Here is a 21,265-nt window from a genome sequence, read left to right as displayed (position 1 = left end):
CAGGCTAATGGGGCTGAGATTCAGTCATGATATGAACTGTGTGGGCGAAGATTATAGCTAGCAAGGCAGTGCAGCCCTTCACAGAGTACCCCAAACCTTGCAGCAGTAGCCTTTTTGTCCGTCTGTCTAGTCTCTGTTGTCAGGAGTCAGTCTGGATAGATGTCTCCAACCTGTAGGCATGTCCTTATCTGATAGCAGCCTTTAGAAGCCATCCTTGCTACCTCTTTTGTTTCCCATCTGCTTTTGTGAGCCTTTGAGTTTTTGCCTAGGTAAAGCTTACAGATTTGGAGCTGCTAGCAGGTAGGAGTTAAAAAGACATCCTTCTTCCACCTCTGGCCTGTGATCCTGCCCTGCCCTGCCCTAGTGCTTGCGTCCCCCCCTTCTGGCTTCTCCGTGTATTTAATTATTGTTTTTGTTACCCAGGTTGGCTTTGACTTCTTTGGAGGCTTATTGTATTGCGAATGTGGCTAGCATAAAATAGAACTCTTCTTGTTGGAACAGTTTCCATGATTTGAAAGCACAATTGGCTTGAAGATGAGACTTTGGTTTAACAAAGTCTAACACTAAATGTTCTTTGGCATACTTAGGAAAACTCAAATGGGTATGTTGTAACTCATTTAAACATCCCTGATGCTGAATTGTAATTGAATGGAAAATTACAACTATCCACACAGTTTGCTTTCAAAAAAGTTGATTCTTCCTAGTCAAAGCAGTGTTTACTGCCTTTTCTCAAACTGTGGCATTCAGTTATGCAGAGATCTAAAAATAAACCCTGGAAAGGATGTATTCAACTGTACAAACAAAGACCTGCACAGCCAATGCAGGTAATGAGGCTACAAAATGGAAAAAACATGTAGGGTTGAAGCCGGTAGAAAAACATTCACAAAGGGCACAGGCACCAGATGTAGGGCTTTACAGAGTGCCATGGTCGTCTCTGGGGCTGCCTGATCCCAGTTGTTAATGTCCTTTTGCAGCAGTCCAACTCTCTGGTTTTCATGCTCGGTCTCCACTCTGGATGGATCAAGAATTTCTTTAAGGTTATAGTTGCTGGGTTGATTCACTTTTTCCAGCCTTCCTTCCACATTATAGTCAATTCTTTTCCGAGTGTTGACAGGGACTCTGTCGCGGCTCTGCCCCTTGGTAGACTTTGGGGAAGCCCGGGGTGGGAGTGCTGCTTTTAACTTGCTTACACAGCAATATCAAATGTATTGAGCTGCTCAGTGAGAAGCTGACTTCCAGAGAAAGTTGCACAGTTTGCAGCAAGCAACACAGTGTCCTGGACTTCCTTCATAGTTGTACAAGGAATTGTCACGTGACTGAGATGATCCATTCACATCTGAGACGTGGTTGTGTTTGGGTTGAAATTATTGCTTTTTAAAATTAAAGTCTCTTTAAAATGAAGCAAACGTGAGTCTAGTGAGCTTCCATGTCTAAAGTGTTGCTTAAGTGTGATCAGAGGTTCAAGTTAGGTAAAGAAACAAGTTTCTCTGGAGTTTTAACTGCTGCCTCTGTAATAGTCCTCCCAATTTGTAAACATTAAGGAAAGGAGAGAGATAATTTAACTGTGCTGCGATCGAGTTGAGCTCTCGCTTCTGCATCAGACCTTAGTACCCATGAGAAGAGGGCTGCAGAATCTGTACATGAAAACCATGTTTTAAAAAGCCTCTTCAGGGTTAATTTCTCTACAATGAAGCTTGACTCAACAGTCAAGTTTATTTCCTGAGTGACTAAGACATGGGTTCTCTGGATCATACAGGGAAAGTAGGGCAGAGTTAATGTTCCCTGAAACTTACTGCAGGAGCTGAAGAGCTTCATGGAAACCAGAGAGCCTGGAGACATGTGGACAAGGTTAACAAAAGCTCAGTGCTCGAGCTGCAGGTGTTGGGTTTGGTTTTGGTAAAGACGTTTTTGTTGCAGGGAGAGATTGTCTGGGAGGTGGAGGCTAGTACTGAGTCATAAGTCTGCACGGTGTTAAGCAGTACGCAGGAAAGCTCGTAGAGGCAGTCTAATTGGATGGATATGATATATTTCCCACCTCCCACCACCTTCAAAGCAGAGACCTGCTGAGTGTCTGCTTTACTGAATAGTTTCTTTAAGGTGGACTTCACCTTAGAAGTGTGAAGGACCACTGATAACCTATTTGAACTGAAACTAATTCTTCAGATGATGATTTGGCCTCTAAGCACAAGCTTGAATACCTTGTAGGTGTTGAATTTTTTTTTTTAGGTAACTTGTTCACAGACTGATTTCTGTTGTGTAAGGTGGAGCAGTTGCTTGTGACATTACTTGTGTCTGGCCACCGAGGAAGCCAGGCAGAAATGTGCAGTTAAGAGAATAGCACAAGTCAGTCCTCTTTCCATCATGGAATCCAGACTGACCTCAGATGATAAAGCAGCGAGTGTCCCTACCTGACATGCTTGCAGGCATCACATGGAGCTTTTTCTTCTCCTCCTGATGACTTGCACAGTCATGGGAAAGCAGGCAAGAGATCGCACTGCCGCTATTTAGCATTGTAGGTTTTATGCATCTTGATCTTTTTTCCCTGTGGAGAGGCCATGTTCTCCTGGCACCCTGCCCCCACCTTTTTTTTTTCTGGCTTGGGGTGAGTGTAGCAGCTTTGCCTCAGGTGAGGAGGTTTTCTTTCTACAGGCGCTGTTGCTGCTTGCTTAGTTGGGTACAAAGAGCTGTAGTGAGCCAAGCAGAAAGTGCCACATCCCTGTGTGTCCTGCACGCCTGCAGCCACACTTGTGCTGAAGCTCCACTGGCGGTCCAGTGGTCAGGAACTTATTCTGGGCTCAGCTTGCTTTGTATAACTTGCAGCTGCTGCTGGGGCATGCTTGCGTCTTGTGCACAGGATCTGAACCCCTCTTAATTTCTGTCTTTCAGGAAACACTGTCAGCCCCAGAACAGCAGCAACCTTCCAGCGGATGCTTCTTCCCTTAGTCCGCCAAAAGACCACGCAAACTCTGCGTCGCCACCGCAGGTGGGTGGCAAACCACTGGGATCGGTACGTGCAGGATGGGCTCTGGGCGAGAGAGAACCTTAGCATCTAGCACTAAGCTGGGCACTGGCTCTAGACCCTGGTCAAGTTGTTCAGCATCAGGGGAGGGGGGTGGTGCATAACCTGCCTTCTGACACTCGGCTAACTTCTGCTGGGAGTCGATGAGACGAGAGTGCTTACTGCACTCATTACCCGTAGCTGTTTGGAGCCGAGCAGTAATGAGCAGCTCCCAAGCAGAACAAAGTGGTGTTCAGACCTTGGGCTCCTGCGGTCTGATTGCAGTGATCAAAGCAGGGTGTTGCTGGTGTGCCGAGCTGTGAAAGCCGTATGCATATCCGGGCAGCTTCTTGGAGATGAGGATATGCCCCTTCATGTTTACTCACGTAGCCTGTTGCCAGGTTTCCAGAGCCTGCATCTCCTGGAGCCTTCCTACCCATAATCCTGGACAGCTGTTGAATGCACTTTGCATCATGAAGTAGCTCTTGGCTACCAGTACATCAGCTTCTCGCCTGTAGAAGCCCTGTGGCAAAAGGAGTCTGAGCTGACCTGTATTCTTGCATCAGCTAGAAGACTCTCCTCTTCATAGCTGGCCTCTTGCCTATCAGTAGGGTCTGGCATTTAGTAGCTTGTGAGGCGAGCACCTTAGCTTAGCTCTCACCTCCTTGCTTTTACCTCAGAAAGCAGGTGCCATCCCATTCCTATACTAGTGGTCTGAACGGGTATAAGCTGTGTTCTGTGATAACCAGCCAAAAGGCTCATCTGCTAGGGCATCCCTCAACCAGCCTTTGATCTGTTCTGGCCTCAGTGCTTTGGCTGAGCAGTGAAATGCATACCACCTCTGCACTCTGTAGGGTAGTCCAGGGAAGCTAGGTATTTATCATCCTCCTGCCAGTGTAATATGTAAGGCCTGCTTTGCCTGGACAGCCATGCTGAGAATCAGTAGCAGTGGTTGTTAGCAGGTAAGGAAACAAAATGCTTTCTGGGAGGCGAAGTACTGCTCCATCAAGTCCAGGAATCAACCATGCAACCCAGAGTTTACCAGGAAGCAAGCTCTCAGTCCTCACCTGCTGCTCTTTGGCTGCCTGCCTGGTACCTAGAGAGTGATCCTTTTCACTGAGCAAGGCGGGAGGATGTTGAAGTTCTTCTACTTGTTAATTCATTAAACTCCGCTCGGGACTTTTTTTTTCTTTTTTTTTTTTTTTTTAAGAATCTGAATACAAAACCTGGCATTCTCTAGCGGTCTGTCTCTTGGTTGCATCTATTAGGAAAGAAAAGGAAGTGAAATATGTAGGAGTTATTGGCCAGTAAAATCTGACTAACTAGCATCTGAACACAGGGCTGTTGAATAATAAATGATTTATTGCAGCCTATCAATGGACAGTGCCTTGTACTACTCTCCATGGTAGTAATGTGCTCCAGGCAAATGTGTAACCCAGAATGGTTCCAGTGCAACTAGCGAGGGATTAGTAGGCAAGCCACAGCCCACCTTTATTTTTCTCTTGCTGCCATGTGCCGGTCCATGTATGATTTAGCTGTAGTGTCTCTTAAGGAAGTGGCTTTTTCCAATGACTAGAGCAGGGATTCTGGGTAGGTTGTCCGAGGCTCAGTTATTTGGCTGCCACATTTTGCACTGAGCAGTGAAGTGTCTTTTCCTGTGCTTTAGTTTCATACTGAACTTTTTTAGAAGACCTGTGCATGTATTTGGCCCATGGCATGTAAGGGGAGGAAGGCTCTGCTGGCCTTGAGGTAAGGTTGAACTTAGCAGCTCTTCATTTGTTCTGCTTCTTACATCCATCAGGTTTTGTAGGCCCCAAAGCATGTAGCCCTTGCTGAGATGCAAGGACCTCAGCCCTCTCCCACCCACAGGGTCCTGCCACTTGTGGTAAGGAGCAGGGAGCTGTCTGCTGGTGTTACTGAAAGCAGTCAGGAAGTGCTGTTGCCCCACTAGTACCTGGCAGAGTGAATATTTCCTCTCCACAGCCTTTCTGACTGGTGCCTGTCTGGAAAGAGGAACCTTCTGTCACCGGGCAATGTTCCCTTTGGAATAACTAAAGAAAAAAGGATGTCCATCTCCAGACTGGCATCACAGTTCCAAACTCACTTTCCTGTGGGGGTCAAATTGCATGTGCAAACACAGCAGTCCAATCTGAGACAGCAAGGAAAGAAGTATCCAAAAGAAACCAGTCAGAACTATGGCTTGTGTTCCACTGGATAGTGAATAACCTGCTTCAGGCTTGTGCAGGTGGGCACTGCAGTGCTGAGGCCTTCCCCAGATAATCTGGCTGCCTCTCCACTTGCAGTCAGCTCGGTGTTTGCAGCTTTTGGCTTTGACCCAACTCTCCCTCCACTGCTGACCTGTAACCCACCGACAGCCACCAAGCAGACGATGCAGATGAGAGCACTGCTGCCACCTCCATCAGCTGTGGCTTTATCCCCAAAGAGCAGAGCCCTTTCCCAGAGCAGCACATCTGTCACTGTCCCAACTGGTGAAGGCAGAGCCTCTGCCCTTTCCCTGCTCTCAGACACGAGGGGAGCGAAGATCATGGCAGCCTGCACATAGCAGCATTCAGTCTCTTACTCGAGCTGTTGGCACTTGTGGTGTTTGGCTGTGATAATGCTGCCCCCATCATTAATTTCCAAGGCGGGGGGGATTTTCTCTTTCCCTTTAAACTTTATTGCTAGTTTAAAGGGGAAACGACTGAGCTACAAGTCTTCAGCAGGTGACCAAAGGCAGCAGGAAGCTGTCCTCATTTGGGAGTGACATCCTTGGCTCCTGAGCAGGTGCTGCTATCTTTACCCGGCTCGCACCTAGGTGTGTTGCAAAGGCAGCATGTGAGGGAAGTGCTTCTGGTGACTAGAAGAGGTTGCAGGTCGGTGGCTGTGTCACACAGCAGGCCTGTGCCTAAGAGGTCTCTGGGGCTTAGCAAAGGACTGGCCAGGGTGCTGTGTTTGTGTTTCCTTTGCAGTGACGTGTGTGGTTGTTGATGCGGCAGCGCCACCTCGTGGCAGCTGAGCTTGAATGCCCAGGGCTGAAATGATTTCTTGTCAGACTCCAAAAACAAAACGTTATTCTCTGTCCTCAGAAACGCTCCCAGCCCCTGGAGTTCATCGATCCACCAGCCAGCAAGAAGTCGAGGATCTCACACCTGGCCCACAGAACTCAGCCCACTTTCAATGGGAAACTCAACTCCTCCAACGGGAAAGAGGCGCCTGCTCCAGCCGTGACATCAGCTGCAGCTGATTCCACTGGCTCCGGCTCCCACTTGCCCGTTTTGGAGCTGCCACGGCCTCACGACCCGCTTTCGGATGTCAGCAATGACCTGAGTCACAACGGCAGAGACTGTGAGAACCCTGAGGCAGCTGACAGACTGACGAATCCTTTGTCAACAGACTGTGCCCAAACCAGCAAACTCCCCTCTAGCTCCTTGCATGTGAAAAGCAAGAAAAAGTCTAAAAAGCACAAAGAGAAAGAGAGAAAAGAGAAGAAAAGTGATGAGAAGTGCAAAGAGGAGAAGCAGGACTGTGAAGCAATCAAGAATGCTGGCTTAATCGGTGCCCCCCAGGATGTCCCAGGTAAGTCACTGCTGAAAGGTGAGGGGGGCAGGAGAAGTGCTTATGTAGACTGTAGCTGCATGTTTGTCTTCTGAATATTTTGCATGCCTCTAGCTGCACCCGCTACCACTGCTGAAACACTACCACCATCTCTCTCTCTTGATCAGGAAACAGCCTTGCTCTGAGCAAAACCATTCCAGTTTTTCCTGTTTTTAGCCTTTTATCTTGTGCTGCTTTGGAATCTATATCACATGGCATCGCGCTTCTCTGTAGTAAATGAAAAGCGTGATTAACACCTGGGTGGGTGGCTGGTGATGGCTGAGTCTTTTGGACACAGTGCTTTTCCGACTACATGGGTGCCAGGCTGCGTTCAGCAGGCTTGAGTTGATATTATCATGGCCACCTTAGTGACTCTTTTCGTTCCCATAATGAAAGCTAGTCATAGAGATTCTTACAGCTGGGCATACTGGAAGCAGCTGACCAATGTGATGGGGCATGTGGTGTTGGGACAATGCACTTGAGTCCTTACAGGAGGAATGAAGTATTTTGGTTAGAGGGAAGAGCAGCTTGTGAAGAGGGAGCTTGAGAGCAGCAGGCGATTTAACACCAGTGAAAAGCACCGCTGGGTCTCCTGTTCTCCTGCACCTACCAGAGTGGTTCTAGGATGCCCTTGAACTCAGACGCTTTGATAAAATCGACTTTGGATAGTCTGAAAGGTGGAAATCTACCCTCCCTTTTACTTTTTTTTTCCTCCTTGACCATGGCATAAATCTGTAGAATATGCACACTGTTCTCCTGACACTCTTTGCTCAATAGCAAAATATTCCCAGTCCTTTTCTCAGTTTCTGAGCTCTTGGCACTGCCAAAAATCCCAAGTCAGAGCGTGAAGTAGGAGGGTAGTAGCAGTAACAGCAGCGTAGTGGTTCACATGAGTTCCTTGTCACAGCCTGGCTACACGCACGGCGTTGATGAAACATGTAGGGTGGCTCGGTTCAGTGTGCAGTTGCCTGGGGATTAAAAGAAACTGGAACAAAACAAAGTCAAGGATGCTTCTATTAGAGCATTTGCTGCTGGGATGTGGAGAGGCGGCGCTCGCCTTGGGTCCCCTGACGGCAGGCGGCAGGTGGCGCTCCCAAACAGAAGAAGCCTCCGGGATAGCTGTTGTTTGCTGCTGGCTTTCCTCTGTCGCTGGTGCTTTGCCTCTACCTTGGCCCCAGTCACCACCTTCTTCCCTGATCCAGAGTAGGGAGGACTTTGGGGCAAACTGTTTCCAGTCTCCAGCTGCAGGGTCCAGGCTCGTGCCCCCTTCCCCGGGCCTGCTGCTGATTTCCTTTCTTTCCAGTCTCTGGCAGCCGTGGGGCCAAACCAGGGTCAGGCTTCACCTTGGAAAGAGCTTCTGGGCTTCCTGCTCCCTTGCATTCCCTGGAGGGCTTGCTCCAGAGTAGCGTTTGCTGGTGCCATGCGGCTTGGTTTGGGGCTTACGCTGCCACCCTTGTGTGCCTTCAGTGTTACAGGACCACGGGCAGTTGCGCTGCTCGCTTGGCTGAGCCACTGGAAGAAGAGGTTGGGTGGAGGAGTAAGAACCCCCCCTGTTTTGGGCCTTTGGAGCCACTTACCTGCCCCCATTGCTTTATGGGCCGAGATTGACTTTCCAGCTGGGCCGCGTGGAATCGGAATAGTGTGGAATCAGAAACCCCTCAAGGCACTGTCGCATGTATCCCTTCACCCCATCTCCAAGGGGGCCGTGGGATGAGCGACAGAACTAGATTGGAGGGGACACGGACATCCTGCTCCATTATCTAATCTGCCCATCTGGACGCTGTGAATCATGTTCGGTAGCTCACCGGTGTGGGGATTAGCATGTTATCCCTGCTTACAGGCACGCAGCGATATTTATAAACCAATTAAATTCAGAAATGTCTTTGCAGCTTGGTGCATTGGCCACTGCCAGTGTAGTGGTTTGTGTGGGGCTGTTTGCAGTCCTAAGGTTTTGGCCCCATCACAGTACTGACACTCTGCCTTCAGTCAGTGTATACATACATCAAGGATTTGGTTAAATGGGTTTATGAAGCTGGACTGATGAATGACCCTGTCGGATGTGGGACTGATGTGACTGGGTTTTTATTTTTCAGGCTTAAATGGAACATGCAATAACGCTACTGTACCAACGTTAACTTCAGAAATGCCTGATTATTTATTGTAAGTATATCAGTCGGTCCATCATGCTAAGACTTGCCAATTACCACTCAGTTAGGCTTGCTGATTGTATTAAAGTCTGGAAAGCAAATTAGTTACAGAGGAAAAAGCCAAAACAATGGGTCCAGATTCACAAATGTGTGCCTTAAAGCGAGATGTAGAGCAGGTCTTCTCACTATTCCCTGATGCTAGAAGTCAAGGACCTCCTTCTGGGCAGCGGGTGATGACACCTGCCCTTAAAATAACATCTTGTTGTCAAAAGCGCTTGCTGAGCCTTGCCTGGGCCAGAAGGGACTTCAAGGATTAAACACAGCCCATGGTATAGACGGCAACAGTGAGAGGGACCAGCATGCTCAGTGCGCAGCAGTGCAGTTGCTTACCACCAGCCCAGCAACACCAGCAGTCCTGAAGGTGTTGGAGATCCTGTGTGCTGGGTTTCCTGGGGAAGTGAAAATCTGCTTTCCCATGTTTTGTTGGGAAGAGCATCAGTCTGTAACTTCTTGGTCTTTAGATGTTGCAGGACGTTGACTGACAGCTACTGAAACCATTGCAGCAAGAGTCTGCTCACCTCGGGGTTCAGAGTGCATGCCACTAGCCCCCTTTCAGTCGCAGTACTGAGTCTGAACCTCTTTGTGGAACTCATGCCAGGTCGAGTGAGGGCAGTCCATTTTTACCTGCTTTTTCTGTGTGCCCTCTGACTTGTGGGAGCAGAGTAGTTAACAATCTAAGGGCATCTATACATCCTCCAGGGTTGAGGGGGTGCTTTAATTAAAGCAGCTCTGAGCTGCTCTAATTAAAGCTCCCGCAGTGTCATGTGTATTCAGCAGCCTGCACTTCAAAATGGTGGCAGGGCTGTTTTAACTAAAGATTGTTCAAGCTTTAGTTAAAGCACCCCCACCACCACTTTGAAATACAGGGATGCTGAATACATGTGACACAGAGGCTGCCGGAGTGTGCTAATTAGCACGCTCCAGCAGAATCGAGTCTGCTCCAACACATGCTAATTAGCACACATTGGAGCAGAGGTCCGTCACGTGTATAAGTGCCCTAAGTTTTCATCTTGCTGCAAGTGGAAGAAGGAAGAGATGAGAGAGGGGAAGCCAAGTCAGCTGCCACTTCTAATAAGTGAGCTTTGCCTTGGAAGGCAAACGCCCAAGAGACCCTTGGTTCAGCTTTCTGGCACCATAGTAACCTGGGAAGCTGTCTGGGAAGAGGCCTTCATATCGACTAACTGATCTCTGTTCCCTTTAGAAAATACGCAGCCATTTCCTGTTTGGAGCAGCGTCAGAGCTACAAGAACGACTTCAACGCAGAGTACAATGAGTACAGAGACTTGCACGCCCGGATAGAAAGGATAACCCGCCGGTTCACACAGCTGGACTCGCAGCTAAAGCAGCTTTCACAGGGCTCGGAAGAATACAAGGTAGAGACGCAGATCGCTGCGGCAGCACTCGGGCTGCCACTTGCGGGGATGCAGTTGCTGTTGCCATTTTGGTAGCAGCTTTGTGGGGTGCTGGAGGGCAGGGACTCGCAGGCGCTGCGTGTGTTTGTGTGGGATGTGCTGTGGGCAGCCCCAGACTGATGGATGCGCCATGTGCGTGCAGCTGACAGCTTCGCAGGCGGCTTGTCCGAGAACCCAGTACCTTCAGTTTTGAGTCAGAGCACGCATTGCAGTACTTGTTGACAGGGAGCAGCCTCAGTTAGACAACCGGCATCCCCAGCCAAAACCTGCTGGCAGCTATTAGTACATCACCCGAGCCAGAAAAATGATATTCACACATATGGGAGGGTATTGGAGCTGGAAAGGGGCTTAGCATGGGGTCATTTGTTTCTCCTGAAGCTTTCACCTTAATAGCCCAGCATTATTCAACCTGTCAGACTGATTCCAAGAAGCTTTAACTATTCATTACCTTGAGAAAATAAGTTTGCTGAGACTAAAAAGCTATTCTTTACAGGGTCCCCATTGTACTAGGCAGCATTTCCTTCCTGCTCAGATGTCCTTCCTTCCCTTTGAAATGCCCTCGCTTTTCTCTGTTGGTTTATTTTGATGATCCAAGAAAAACGAGACTTTTCAGTGGAGGAAACAGCAATTTTGCTGTAGATTAAACTCCCTGTGGAGCAGAGTTGGGGGCTCTCCTCGCCCCTGAGAAATGACTGGCACATGGGCTTGATCCTTCAGCCTATAACCCAAGTGATACAGCAAGGCTCTCTCCCACAGCCATGACTGCACCCATGAAGTGTAGCAAGACTGAGGCTCATGCTCTACATCGCTGGCGGGTGGTTGTGCTGTATTCTGTGCGTGTCCCACTCCATCCTCTCTCAAGCTGGTTGCCTTTTTCACCTTTGGCTTTTGCCACCAGGTTATTTTTGCATATATGCAAGTGCACATTTTTACCTATTAAGTTGGCTTTTCTCTACGCTTCTGGTGGAAATTTAACTGTCTGCTCATCAATGAGCACTGTGCTCTGGAAAAGGGGATCTTTCTCGCTGTCCCCAGCTCTGGGTATCTGGGATGTGCTGTGCACTACAGTGACTCGTGTTACTGTTTTTGTGGCAGCAGAAGGTAATGGTGTCCTTTCCTTTTCAGACTATTCATGATCAAATTTTACAGGAATACCGGAAAATTAAAAAGGTGAGTATGAATCTCTCAGCCATGGGCTGGGGCTGGGGGTTGTAAGAAATGGACCTCACTTGACAAGCAAGCAAGTCTCGGGTAGTTCTCATACGTCAGATTACCAGTGCTAAGCTTTACCTTGGGGTGCATCTGGCCGGGTTTTGGAAGCCCACGCTCCCTCTGCAGTTGCAGTGGTGCGTGCTCAGTGGCTCAGTACTGGATCCATCTCTGAGCCACATTAGTCAACATTTTGACGTGCCTGATTGCTGATCAAAGCATGCCTGGGTTAAAGTGCCATCAGCATCAGAGGTAGCAAAGGACAATACTGAAGCTTGGAGATGTGACCTGAGGGCAGGCAGATCCTGCTGGTCTGGATACCTGTGACTGGAGGTTCCTGGTGGATTTGGATATAATCTGCGCTCAAAATGACTAGTAGCAGCTGGTGTGGGCATACAGATCCCCTGCTGAGGATGCTGGCATATGCGTTTTGTGCCCATAATGCCTTGCAGACATGCCAGCAGTCCTGGTCGCTGTCCTGGTCACTGTCTAGGGAGGTGAGGTAGAGGCAGGCAGAGCAGGCTGGCCTGGGTGTGCTGCCAGTGAAGCTGTGCCATGCTGCACACTAGGGCTCAGGAACATTTTAAGGGAGGAAGAAGAAGAGTAGGAGTTGAGAACCAGGAGTGGGCAGCCAGACCATGGGGCATCTTGGACGCAGGGCTAGTGACTGCCCCTCCACTGCTTCAGCAAGGGTCGTCATGTAGCGCTAGCGTGGCAGCCCCGTGAGCGATGCTTACATCCCGGGGTCCTCTGATCCTTTCCCCATCTGCCAAGGAGGGGAGGGTGGGACTGGAGAGTTAACGTCTGTCGTTGCACTTCCCCTCTCCCCTGCAGACAAACCCGAATTACAGTCAGGAGAAGAACCGCTGCGAATACCTCCACAACAAACTGGCTCACATAAAAAAATTGATAGCAGAGTATGACCAACAGCAGTTTTAGTCCTGGCTCTAGGATCTGGACAGGGAAGGGTAAAAACATTGACCTGGACATTACTGCCCCTTCCACAACAAGCCGGGATTCCTTTTGGAGAGGCGCACTAAGGCCTCATAGCTGGAAGAACTTGGGCATGATTTGTGATGGTGAATTGGTCCGAGCCAGGGAGCAGTGCCTGGTGTGGCCCTCTCAAGTTTCCCCTCTCCAAACATTGGAATGTACAAAAGGAAAATCTGCTGTTTTTTGGTTGTTTTTTTTTTTCTTTTTGAAGCCAGCATTTGACAGTTAAGGGAAAACTCACCCCAGGCAAACGCAACTCCCAAAGGTAAAGAGCTGGTGGTTTTCTCGGATTCAGGTTTGGAGCGGCGTGGAGCTGTCCCAGCCCGGCACTGCCCATTCTGTTCTGCAAATGGCGAGGAACTGGAATGCTGCTAGGTTGCCACCTCCTCCTCCGGCACCTCGACTGTTCCTGTGCCAGCGGCATGAGTCCGCACACGAGCAGCGCGAGGCCTGGGGGATTGAGTTGGATCATCCTGTCCGATCTGCGCCCACCGGGGCGGGTGTCGGCCAGAGGACACTGCGCTGCCTATGGGGTCTAGTGCTGGTGCCAGATGCCTCGTACCTGGAACCTTTCCTGCAGCGCACGCTCGGAGCGGGTGGCACAGACTGGGCCGACCGCTGCGGTGTGAGGCTGGAAGCCGGAGACCTGCCCGTCTGACTTTTTTCTAGTTTTATACTGAGACAGCCAATTTTATTAATTGCTAATGAGACTATGGTCTATTTTTGTATAAAAAAAGAGCATCTTTTCTAAACCTGTGCCTCCCATTTCCTTTTAGGCCAAGTGTTTCCAAACCTGTCCTGTCTCTCGCTGCAGTATTACTAACGCTGGTTGGTAGCTACCCAGATAAGTTATTTTGTTACTGCAATGACCTGCCGGAGGGGCTTGGATAGGTGCTGTTCTGTTCTGTTTTGTTCCATTTTGCACATTTCCAAAGAAGCTGCAGCAGTGAGTCGGGCGCCAGAGCAGGTGCCTGAGCCTGCCGTGGCAGCCAGGTCGCATGTCCGTGGCAGTCCCTGGCGCTCGTGCTCTGTCCCTGCCGCTTTGTGTTGCAGTCTTTTCTCTCTGGTGGCATGAGGAACTAGCCCACAAGCACAGAGGTGCCCTCTGTACCACGGTCTGTGCCACTCCGCTCCTGCCAGACCTGCAGTGTTTCGTTCCTTCCCTCTTCCATGTTGCTCAGAGCCAAGGGTCCTGCTCACTGCCTCAGAGCACTGGCAGGGAGGAGGAAGGAAGGTAGCTGGGGTGGTCAGAGACTCCCTTTGTTCCACTGTCCCCGGGGCCGCGAGTCCATCAGGTGCGACGGTTCCGCAGAGACAGGGCTTTTGCAGCGAGGTCTGTTGGCTTGTTGCCTGGGGCAGCCGCTGCTGGAGTTGTACATAGTTTTTAAAGTGTTTGGTGTTCTGTTCCCTGCCTTGTCCAGACCTGAGCAGGATCCTAGCGCGTCTCCACCCCGCACTCCCTCCCCCAGGATCTTGGCGTTCCATCGTCAGAGATGGATGAGTGCCGAAGAGAGCGTGTCCCGCGGCTTGAACCATGTTGAGCACGCTAGCCCCAGCACGGTGGTTCTCCAGCCATGTTCTGTGGACAGCCAGCTGGCCACTGAGCCCCTCCAGCCGGCATCGCGAAGGCCCGACACTGAGGGGATCAGTGAGAAGCTGGGAGAGAGAAGGGCCCACAGGGCTCTCTGCTCCCCACAGCAGTCTGGTCCCTGCCATTTATTCCTCCTTCAGATCACGCCATAGGATAAAGTCCTAGCAAGCATCCGAAGGCTCAAGGAACACTTGGCTCGCAACAGTCCCCTGCCCCCGAGAGCTTGTGAGAGCCACGTAGGGCAGGGGAAGGCAGGTCCGGGCACGGGCCAGCTGTCTGTCCGTAGCACTACACATCTCTGGGTGCTTCCGTGTGGCGAGGAGAGTTGATTCCAAGCGAAAGCTGCGGTCCCAGCAGGGTGGGTCTGCATATCCCCCCCCGCACATTAAATCTGGCAGGCATGGGTGGCATTTGGGTTTTGCTGCTCCTCACTAGCACCAGCGTCAGGGGGAGGCCCCAACATCCCTGTCTGCGCTTGGATCCTGCTCCTGTCGGGCCCCAAAGCCCTGCCGCCCCACCTCCACGTGGACGGCACTGGATTTCAGACGTGTCGCTGCCTCCCTGCTCCAGGGCTCCCTCCCCCTTGTTTGCAGACATAGGGTCCGGTCCGTGCCTGGAAAGCTCCTGTGGTCCCTTGGGCATGCCACGAGAGCTTCCCCACCAGGCTTGGTCAGCGCCAGCCTTCCCTGTGGTGGCAGGAAGCTGCACCTTCCTGGTGACAGCACGAGATCCGTGCCATGAGGCAGCATCTCCTGAAGTCCCCAGAGCCTGGCTCGTGGTGGTGGCACGCGTTGGCCAGCAGAGTCGGTGTCTGTACGAACGAGCCCAGGTCCATTTCCTCTCGCAAGCAGAAGGAACCGCAGACCTCGAGTGGCCGAAAAGGCAGCCGTTCGGCCCCCGAGCTGAACAGATTCTTCCGTGGAAACACTTCTCGTTCTGCTCTGTGTTTTGGAAAGCGGGGTTTGCAATTTTTCGGGAGGTTGTTTGTTTGGGGCGGGGGTTGGGGGTTTTTTTGGAAGGAAGGAAATAGAGATGGATCTCAATCTTTATACACCTGCTATAAGATATTTTTGCAAACAGAGTTGTATACGGAGATGTATTGTGTACATTTACATGTATATTCTGGAACTTCTAAAAATTGGAATATAAAACTGAAAATATTTAATGAATATCCAAACTGTGAGACCCAATTAGCATTCAACTATTTTCTGCTTCACTTTTTTTTGGACTGTGTTAAAGAAACGTAGTCGAATCTGCCTTTTTTTTCCTTTTTTCCTTTTTTTTTTTTTCCTTTTAGCTATTATGAAGCTAGGCAAATTTTGTGCTTTTTGGGTTAATAGAAACCAGTTGTAGGTGACCTAAGTCTGATCTAACTTATTGATCCCGTGTTTTCCTTTGTAATATTGTACTGTGGATACAACTATATTGAGCCATGGAGTTGGAGTTTACAAAGAGCTTTTCACTTTGCCAAAATGTTACGATTTCAAGGCAGCAGCAGAGTCTTCAGCTTGCCTCGTCTTTTCTTAAAAGAGCTAGTGTCCTTTTGTACACTAAAAAGCTGAATGCTGATTTTGCAACATATAATAAATTCACTGTATTGGAAAGCAACCCCTCTACGGCTGTCTCTTTCTCTGGTGCGAGGGGAGAGGGGTGCGGGTGGCAGAAAAGTGAGGTTTGAAATGTGCCCGAGCTCAGGGGCAGCGAGGGAGGAGCAGAGCAGAGCCCAGCCCCGCAGGCTGTAGCACAGCTACACCCCAGAGCTGGCTGCCTCCTGGGAGGGACAGCTGGGGGTCACCAGACGCCACATGGCTCTGCATCTCCCGCCAAGTGCTGTGGCCAGTCCTCAGGAGTGAGGGGGCTCTAGTCCTTGGGACTGGGCTGGAGGCCTCAGCTGGCCCCGGGCCCTCAATGCCCAGGGGACTTCTCTGCCCACTGAGCCCGGGACCAGAGCCCCCCCCAGCCTGGTCCAGTCTCCAGCTGAGAGCAGAGGGAGTGAGGTGCTTGCTGAAGGTTAACGATGCTAATCTGATGTCCTGGCTGGTGGATTAACAGCATTACTCCCTGTCAGCACTGCCCTACTTGCTGGGGTGGCTGCGGGCGGGGTGGGGAGGGACACAGCCCGGGAGCCTTGGGCCTTGCTTGGACCAGCGGAAGGTTTCGTGGGTCCTACAGCTGCGGGATGGGGACAAGAGGCTGGGCCACAACTGGTGATTTTGCCCATGGAGCAACGTCCCTCCTCGTCCTGGCTGCTCCTCTGCCCCGAGACATGTTCAACCCCTGGGCGTGGAGGGAAGGGGATGGGGTGCCGGGGGAAGATGCTTTTCACAGGGAGGTTGGGGGCACTAGAGACCCTGGCACTTGAGGCGTTGGGGACCACTCGGTGCCCGGCTCTGGTCCCAGCCGGGCCCTGATGCCCATGGCACTGGCTGCAGGAGGCAAAGGTGGCCAGCCAGGCCAGAGGGGCACATCGCTCCCTCTCGGCCAGCCGAGCAGGCGAGTGGAAATTTCCTGCAGGCTCCTTGCTGCTCTGGCCCAGCCGCCCCCCGTCTGCAGCCTCGAAACCTGACTCTGCCACCAGCTGAAAATTTAATGTGCCAGTGATCGCTGCCAGCCGGGGGGGCTGTGCTTAAAGGGGCTGCTGCCGGTTGCTGGGGCCTGCACTGGATTCCCTGCGCCGGCCACTCCTTTGGAGTCGTGGGCCGCTCTGCCCTGGGGTTGGACTGTGCACCTCTGGCAGGAACAGGAGACCAGCACTAAACACTTGTTCCTGGGGTCGCCGGAATCGCCTGCCCCGGGCCTTGCTGGCCCTGGAGCAGAGGAGCTGGTGCAGGAGCCCCGCACGCAGGGGCCGGTGCAGCTGATGGGGAAGGTGCAGGGCCCTGCAGCGCAGCAGCTGCCCTTGCTCCGCTCCCTTGGGGCATGTCCTGGTGCTCGAGTGCCCCTGCAGCACTGCTGGGGCAGGCCGCTCACCCCTCCGTGCCTGCGCGGAGGTCGGTCCTCCACCGTGCCCTGCCGTGTGCCCATGCGTGTCTCCTGTTCCTTCTGGGGAGAGCCCAGGGCAGCAGGCCCTGTTCCCCTCGCGCAGCGGTGCTGCGACCCACGCTGCCTCCCCCCGCGCCCCTGCGCCGGGCGGGCCCGCGGCGGCGCCGGGCAGGGAGCGCGGGGCCCGCGTTGCAGCCGCGGCGCGGCGTGACCCGGGTACCGGCCCCTGGAGCCCTGCCAGTGGAAATGTACCGGCAGCTCCGGCGCGGCCCCCCGCTCGGAGCGCCGGAAACCAGCCGCGGCTGCCCCGCGGCCCGGGGCAGAGCCGAGCCGGGCCCGGCCCAGCCTCGGACCTCCGGCTGCCTGCGGCGCGGGGCGGGGATAGCTGGTGTGGCGCCGGCCTCGGGCACACGGAGCTAGTCCGGGTTATCGCTGCTGTGCGCGGGGCCTTCCCCCCGGGCTGGGCTGGACGCAGGCGGGCGAGGCCGGGCCCCGGCGGCGAGCAGGGAGCGGCGGAAAAGTGCCGGTGCACAGAGACCTCCCGTTCGCCCCGCGCGGGCCCAGGCAGGGCCCGGCCCGGCGGCCCGTGGCAGCGGCGGGGGGCGAAGCAGGCCGGGCTCGCGGCTGCCGCACGGGCGGCCGGGGGCGGGGCGGGGCGGGGCGGGGGGCGGAGGCTCCGGGCCGGGGGAGCCCGTGCCCGCGCCGCGCCCGCGGGAGCCATGGCGGAGCCGTTCGTGGTGGAGAGCCCCGATGTGACGTACAGCGCGGACTGGATCGAGGCGCGGTACACGTACCGCACGGCGCGCGTGAGCCGCGACGGCGGCCGCGCCAAGGTAGCGCCGGGGCCCGGGCCCGGGCTGGGGGGGGGGCGCCCCCCGCCCCGGGCCGACGCTCCGCTCCGCTCCGCTCCCGCGCAGGTGCAGCCGTGCGCCACCCGCTTCACCTTCCGCACGGCGCGCAGGGTGCCGCGCCTGGGCCTCATGCTGGTGGGCTGGGGCGGCAACAACGGCACCACGGTGACCGCGGCCGTGCTGGCCAACCGCCTCGGCCTCTCCTGGATGACCAAGACCGGGCGGAAGGTGAGGCCGAGCTGCGGCGGGGCCTGGGGGACTCGCCCCGCGCCGAGCTGCCCCGCCGCGGCCGCGCCCGCGCCCGCGCCCGCGCCCGCGCGCGGCTCGCCGGGGCTGACGTGCTCTGCCCCCCCAGCATGCCAATTACCACGGCTCCCTGCTGCACGCCTCCACCGTCTGCCTGGGCTCCGGCCCCGCCGGCGACGTGCACGTGCCCTTCCGGGACCTGCTGCCCATGGTGCACCCCAACGACATCGTCTTTGACGGTGGGCGCCGGGGCGGGGGCGGGGGCCGGGGCCGGGGCCGGGGCGGGGGCCGGGGCCGGGCCGGGCGCTGACGGCTCTCCCCGCAGGCTGGGACATCTCCTCGCTGAACCTGGCCCAGGCCATGCGCCGCGCCCAGGTCCTCGACTGGCAGCTGCAGGAGCAGCTCTGGCCCCACATGGAGGAGCTGAAGCCCCGGCCCTCCGTCTACATCCCCGAGTTCATCGCCGCCAACCAGGAGCAGCGGGCCGACAACCTCATCCTGGGCACCAAGGCCGAGCAGGTGGGGCTGGCGGGCTGGACCTGCTCCTTGCCCGGGGCCCGCGCACCCGCACGCTGACCGCCGCCGCGGCTCCCGCAGCTGGCGCAGATCCGCCGGGACATCCAGGACTTCCGGGCGCGCAGCGGGGTGGACAAGGTCATCGTGCTGTGGACGGCCAACACCGAGCGCTTCTGTGCCGTGCGGCCCGGCCTCAACGACACGGCCGACCACCTGCTGCAGGCCGTCGAGGTGAGGGAGATGGGCAGGGCTCTGCCCGCCCGCCGCGGCACTGCCGCAGGGAGGCCAGGGCACGCTTTGGCCTTGCCCCGGGGCAGGCGTGTGCCCCCGAGCCCCGCTCAGGCTGCCCCGGGCCGCGCGCTGAGACGCTGCCCTGCCCCCGCCTGCAGCGCGGGCTGGAGGTGTCCCCGTCCACGCTGTTCGCGGTGGCCAGCATCCTGGAGGGCTGCGCCTACATCAACGGCTCGCCCCAGAACACCTTCGTGCCGGGCGCCGTGGAGCTGGCTGTGCAGCGCGGCGTCTTCATCTGCGGCGACGACTTCAAGTCGGGGCAGACCAAGCTCAAGTCGGTGCTGGTGGATTTCCTCGTCGGCTCCGGGCTCAAGGTGATGGGGGCAGGGGGCTGAGTCGCAGCCCCCCGGGCGGGTGCTGGCAGCGGGGGCGGGGCTGGAGTAGGGGGTGTGGTCTTCCCAGGGCTGGCGTCGGGGCACGCCAGGCTAGCTGGGGGCTTCCCGTGGCCGGAGTGCCGGGCCGGGCCGTGGGCAGCTCGGGCCCTCGCCTCGGAATCCGGCCGGACCTGTTCAGCAGCCGCTCGGGGGCCGGAGCGGGGCCGGGGAGGGCCCTGCAGCTGTGCTGGGGCCCGGTGCAGAGCCCAGGGCTGCTCTGTGACCCCCGCCCCTGCAGACCGTGTCCATCGTGAGCTACAACCACCTGGGCAACAACGACGGCAAGAACCTGTCGGCCCCGGAGCAGGTCCGCTCCAAGGAGCTCTCCAAGAGCTGCGTGGTGGACGACATGGTGCAGGCCAACCCCGTGCTGTATGGGCCCCACGAGAAGCCCGACCACTGCGTGAGCGTGCAGGGAGGGGGCGGGGGCTGTGGCCTGAGGCGGGGGGCACGGGGCCAGGGCCCTGACACGCAGCGCTGGGTCACAGGTGGTGATCAAGTACGTGCCGTACGTGGGCGACAGCAAGCGGGCCTTGGATGAGTACACGTCGGAGATCATGATGGGCGGCACCAACACCATCGTTGTCCACAACACGTGCGAGGTGGGCCCGGGGGCAGCACCGGGGGCCTCTCTCCGTGCGCAGCCTGGGCTGTGGGTGCAGGTGGGAGCCCGGGTGCTCGGCGACGGGTTCACCCCGCTTACAGCACCTGGAACGTGCCCCCCTGGAAGCATCCCTCAGAAAGCCCTGGCTGGGATAATGCAGCTGGAGCTGGTCCTGCTTGGAGCAGGGGCTGGACCAGATGTGACCCTCTGAGGTCCCTCCAGCCCATTTGCTGTGATTTCCAGGAGCTCTGCAGTCCCAGAGCAGGCAGCAGCAGAGCACCCCGGCCAGGCGGGCAATGGGAGGAGACCGCAGGCGCTGGGATACGGCCATGGCAGGGAGGGGGGTCTGGGGTCCCAGCTGCTGGGGTCGGCCGGTCTCCACGTAGGACGAGGCTGGTGTTTCCCCAAACTCTTTGCTGCTGGTGGGGCCTCTCCCAGCTCCGTGGTCCCTGGGGGTGTTGTCTGGCTCCTGCCCCGCTGGCTGTGGGCAGCCCAAGGAGCAGGGCATGGGCAGGGGGTGCCAGCATGGCCCCATGCTCCCCCACCCCTGCCCCCAGGACTCGCTGCTGGCCAGCCCCATCATCCTGGACCTGGCCATCCTGACGGAGCTGTGCCAGCGCATCACCTTCTGCACCGAGAGCGACCCCGACTTCCAGGGCTTCCACAGCGTCCTCTCCATCGTGGCCTTCCTGTGCAAGGCACCTCTGGTGCCCAAGGGCACCCCTGTCGTCAACGCCCTCTTCCGGCAGCGCAGCTGCATCGAGAACATCCTCAGGTACCAGCCGCTGGGCTCCGGGCGCTGACCCAGCCGGGATCCCGACACGCAGGGCCCCCCCGCCTCGGGCACTGGTGCCACGTCCAGACCTGCTGTGGGGGCCAGTGCCTCCCCACAGGGTTCCCTGCCCCAGGGGCATGCTGCCCGCAGCCTTGCCCCCAGCCTGGGGCCTGCCCTGCCCTGCAGCTCTCCGCTCCCGCAGGGCCTGCGTGGGGCTGCCACCCCAGAACCACATGCTGCTGGAGCACAAGATGCAGCGACCGTGGCCGAGCCAGAAGCGGGCCTGTCCGGCCGAGCCCAGCTGCCCCGTCTCCAGCAAGAAGGTGGCCGCCCAGGTGAACAGCCACGTGTGTCCAGGCAGCAACGGGCCCGGGGCCTCGCACGCCTGCCTCTGTGCGGACAGGGACAAGTAGAGCAGGCTGGGGGGCCAGGAGCCAGGGCGAGGGCTGCTGTGCCGCGGGGGCCAGCATCCCCAGGCCTTGGCTCCCTTGGTGTGTGTAGGGCGGGTTGGACGTTGTACGTGGTTTTTAGCTCCTCGGGGCCCTGCCCCAGCACCACTGACACTGTGAGCCCTTCTCGTCTTGAATAAACTTAGACCAAGTCAGTGGCATCTCTGGGGCTT

General features: G+C 55.6%; 2 protein-coding genes across 3 annotated transcripts in view; both read left to right on the top strand.

Moving 5' to 3' along the window:
• Window positions 1–17,135, top strand: part of ELL (elongation factor for RNA polymerase II) — a 64,829-nt gene extending 47,694 nt beyond the window's left edge. Inside the window, exons 7-12 of one of the 2 annotated variants that reach the window (XM_090026962.1) lie at window positions 2,887–2,983; window positions 6,085–6,574; window positions 8,686–8,752; window positions 10,001–10,172; window positions 11,337–11,381; window positions 12,255–17,135. In XM_090026962.1, coding sequence (XP_089883088.1) covers window positions 2,887–2,983; window positions 6,085–6,574; window positions 8,686–8,752; window positions 10,001–10,172; window positions 11,337–11,381; window positions 12,255–12,359 — 976 coding nt within the window. In that variant the 3' untranslated portion in view covers window positions 12,360–17,135. Of the gene's footprint in view, window positions 1–2,886; window positions 3,008–6,084; window positions 6,575–8,685; window positions 8,753–10,000; window positions 10,173–11,336; window positions 11,382–12,254 lie in introns of both variants that reach the window. The other variant, XM_090026961.1, reaches the window with a different exon arrangement.
• Window positions 17,136–17,559: 424 nt separating this feature from the next.
• Window positions 17,560–21,247, top strand: ISYNA1 (inositol-3-phosphate synthase 1). Its single transcript, XM_090026960.1, has 10 exons — window positions 17,560–17,819; window positions 17,904–18,065; window positions 18,193–18,322; window positions 18,409–18,602; window positions 18,681–18,830; window positions 18,989–19,204; window positions 19,503–19,667; window positions 19,753–19,866; window positions 20,426–20,643; window positions 20,846–21,247. Exons 1-10 carry the CDS (start codon window positions 17,706–17,708, stop codon window positions 21,054–21,056), a joined length of 1,674 nt encoding a protein of 557 aa, XP_089883086.1. The 5' UTR covers window positions 17,560–17,705; the 3' UTR covers window positions 21,057–21,247.
• The last annotated feature ends 18 nt before the right edge of the window (window positions 21,248–21,265 follow it).

Source organism: Crocodylus siamensis, chromosome 14 (assembly GCF_052110815.1).
Source record: "Crocodylus siamensis isolate JL-2025a chromosome 14, ASM5211081v1, whole genome shotgun sequence".
Classification (NCBI taxonomy): domain Eukaryota; kingdom Metazoa; phylum Chordata; order Crocodylia; family Crocodylidae; genus Crocodylus; species Crocodylus siamensis.
Note: the sequence above shows the minus strand (reverse complement) of the source record. Positions and strands in the feature narration are given on the sequence as shown.

Excerpts from the sequence above, each read along its gene's own strand:
- ISYNA1 (XM_090026960.1), top strand. The coding sequence starts at position 17,706 with ATGGCGGAGCCGTTCGTGGTGGAGAGCCCCGATGTGACGTACAGCGCG. Across the intron at positions 19,867-20,425 it reads TTGTCCACAACACGTGCGAG|GACTCGCTGCTGGCCAGCCC; the intron begins GTGGGCCCGGGG and ends CCCTGCCCCCAG. Across the intron at positions 20,644-20,845 it reads TGCATCGAGAACATCCTCAG|GGCCTGCGTGGGGCTGCCAC; the intron begins GTACCAGCCGCT and ends CCGCTCCCGCAG.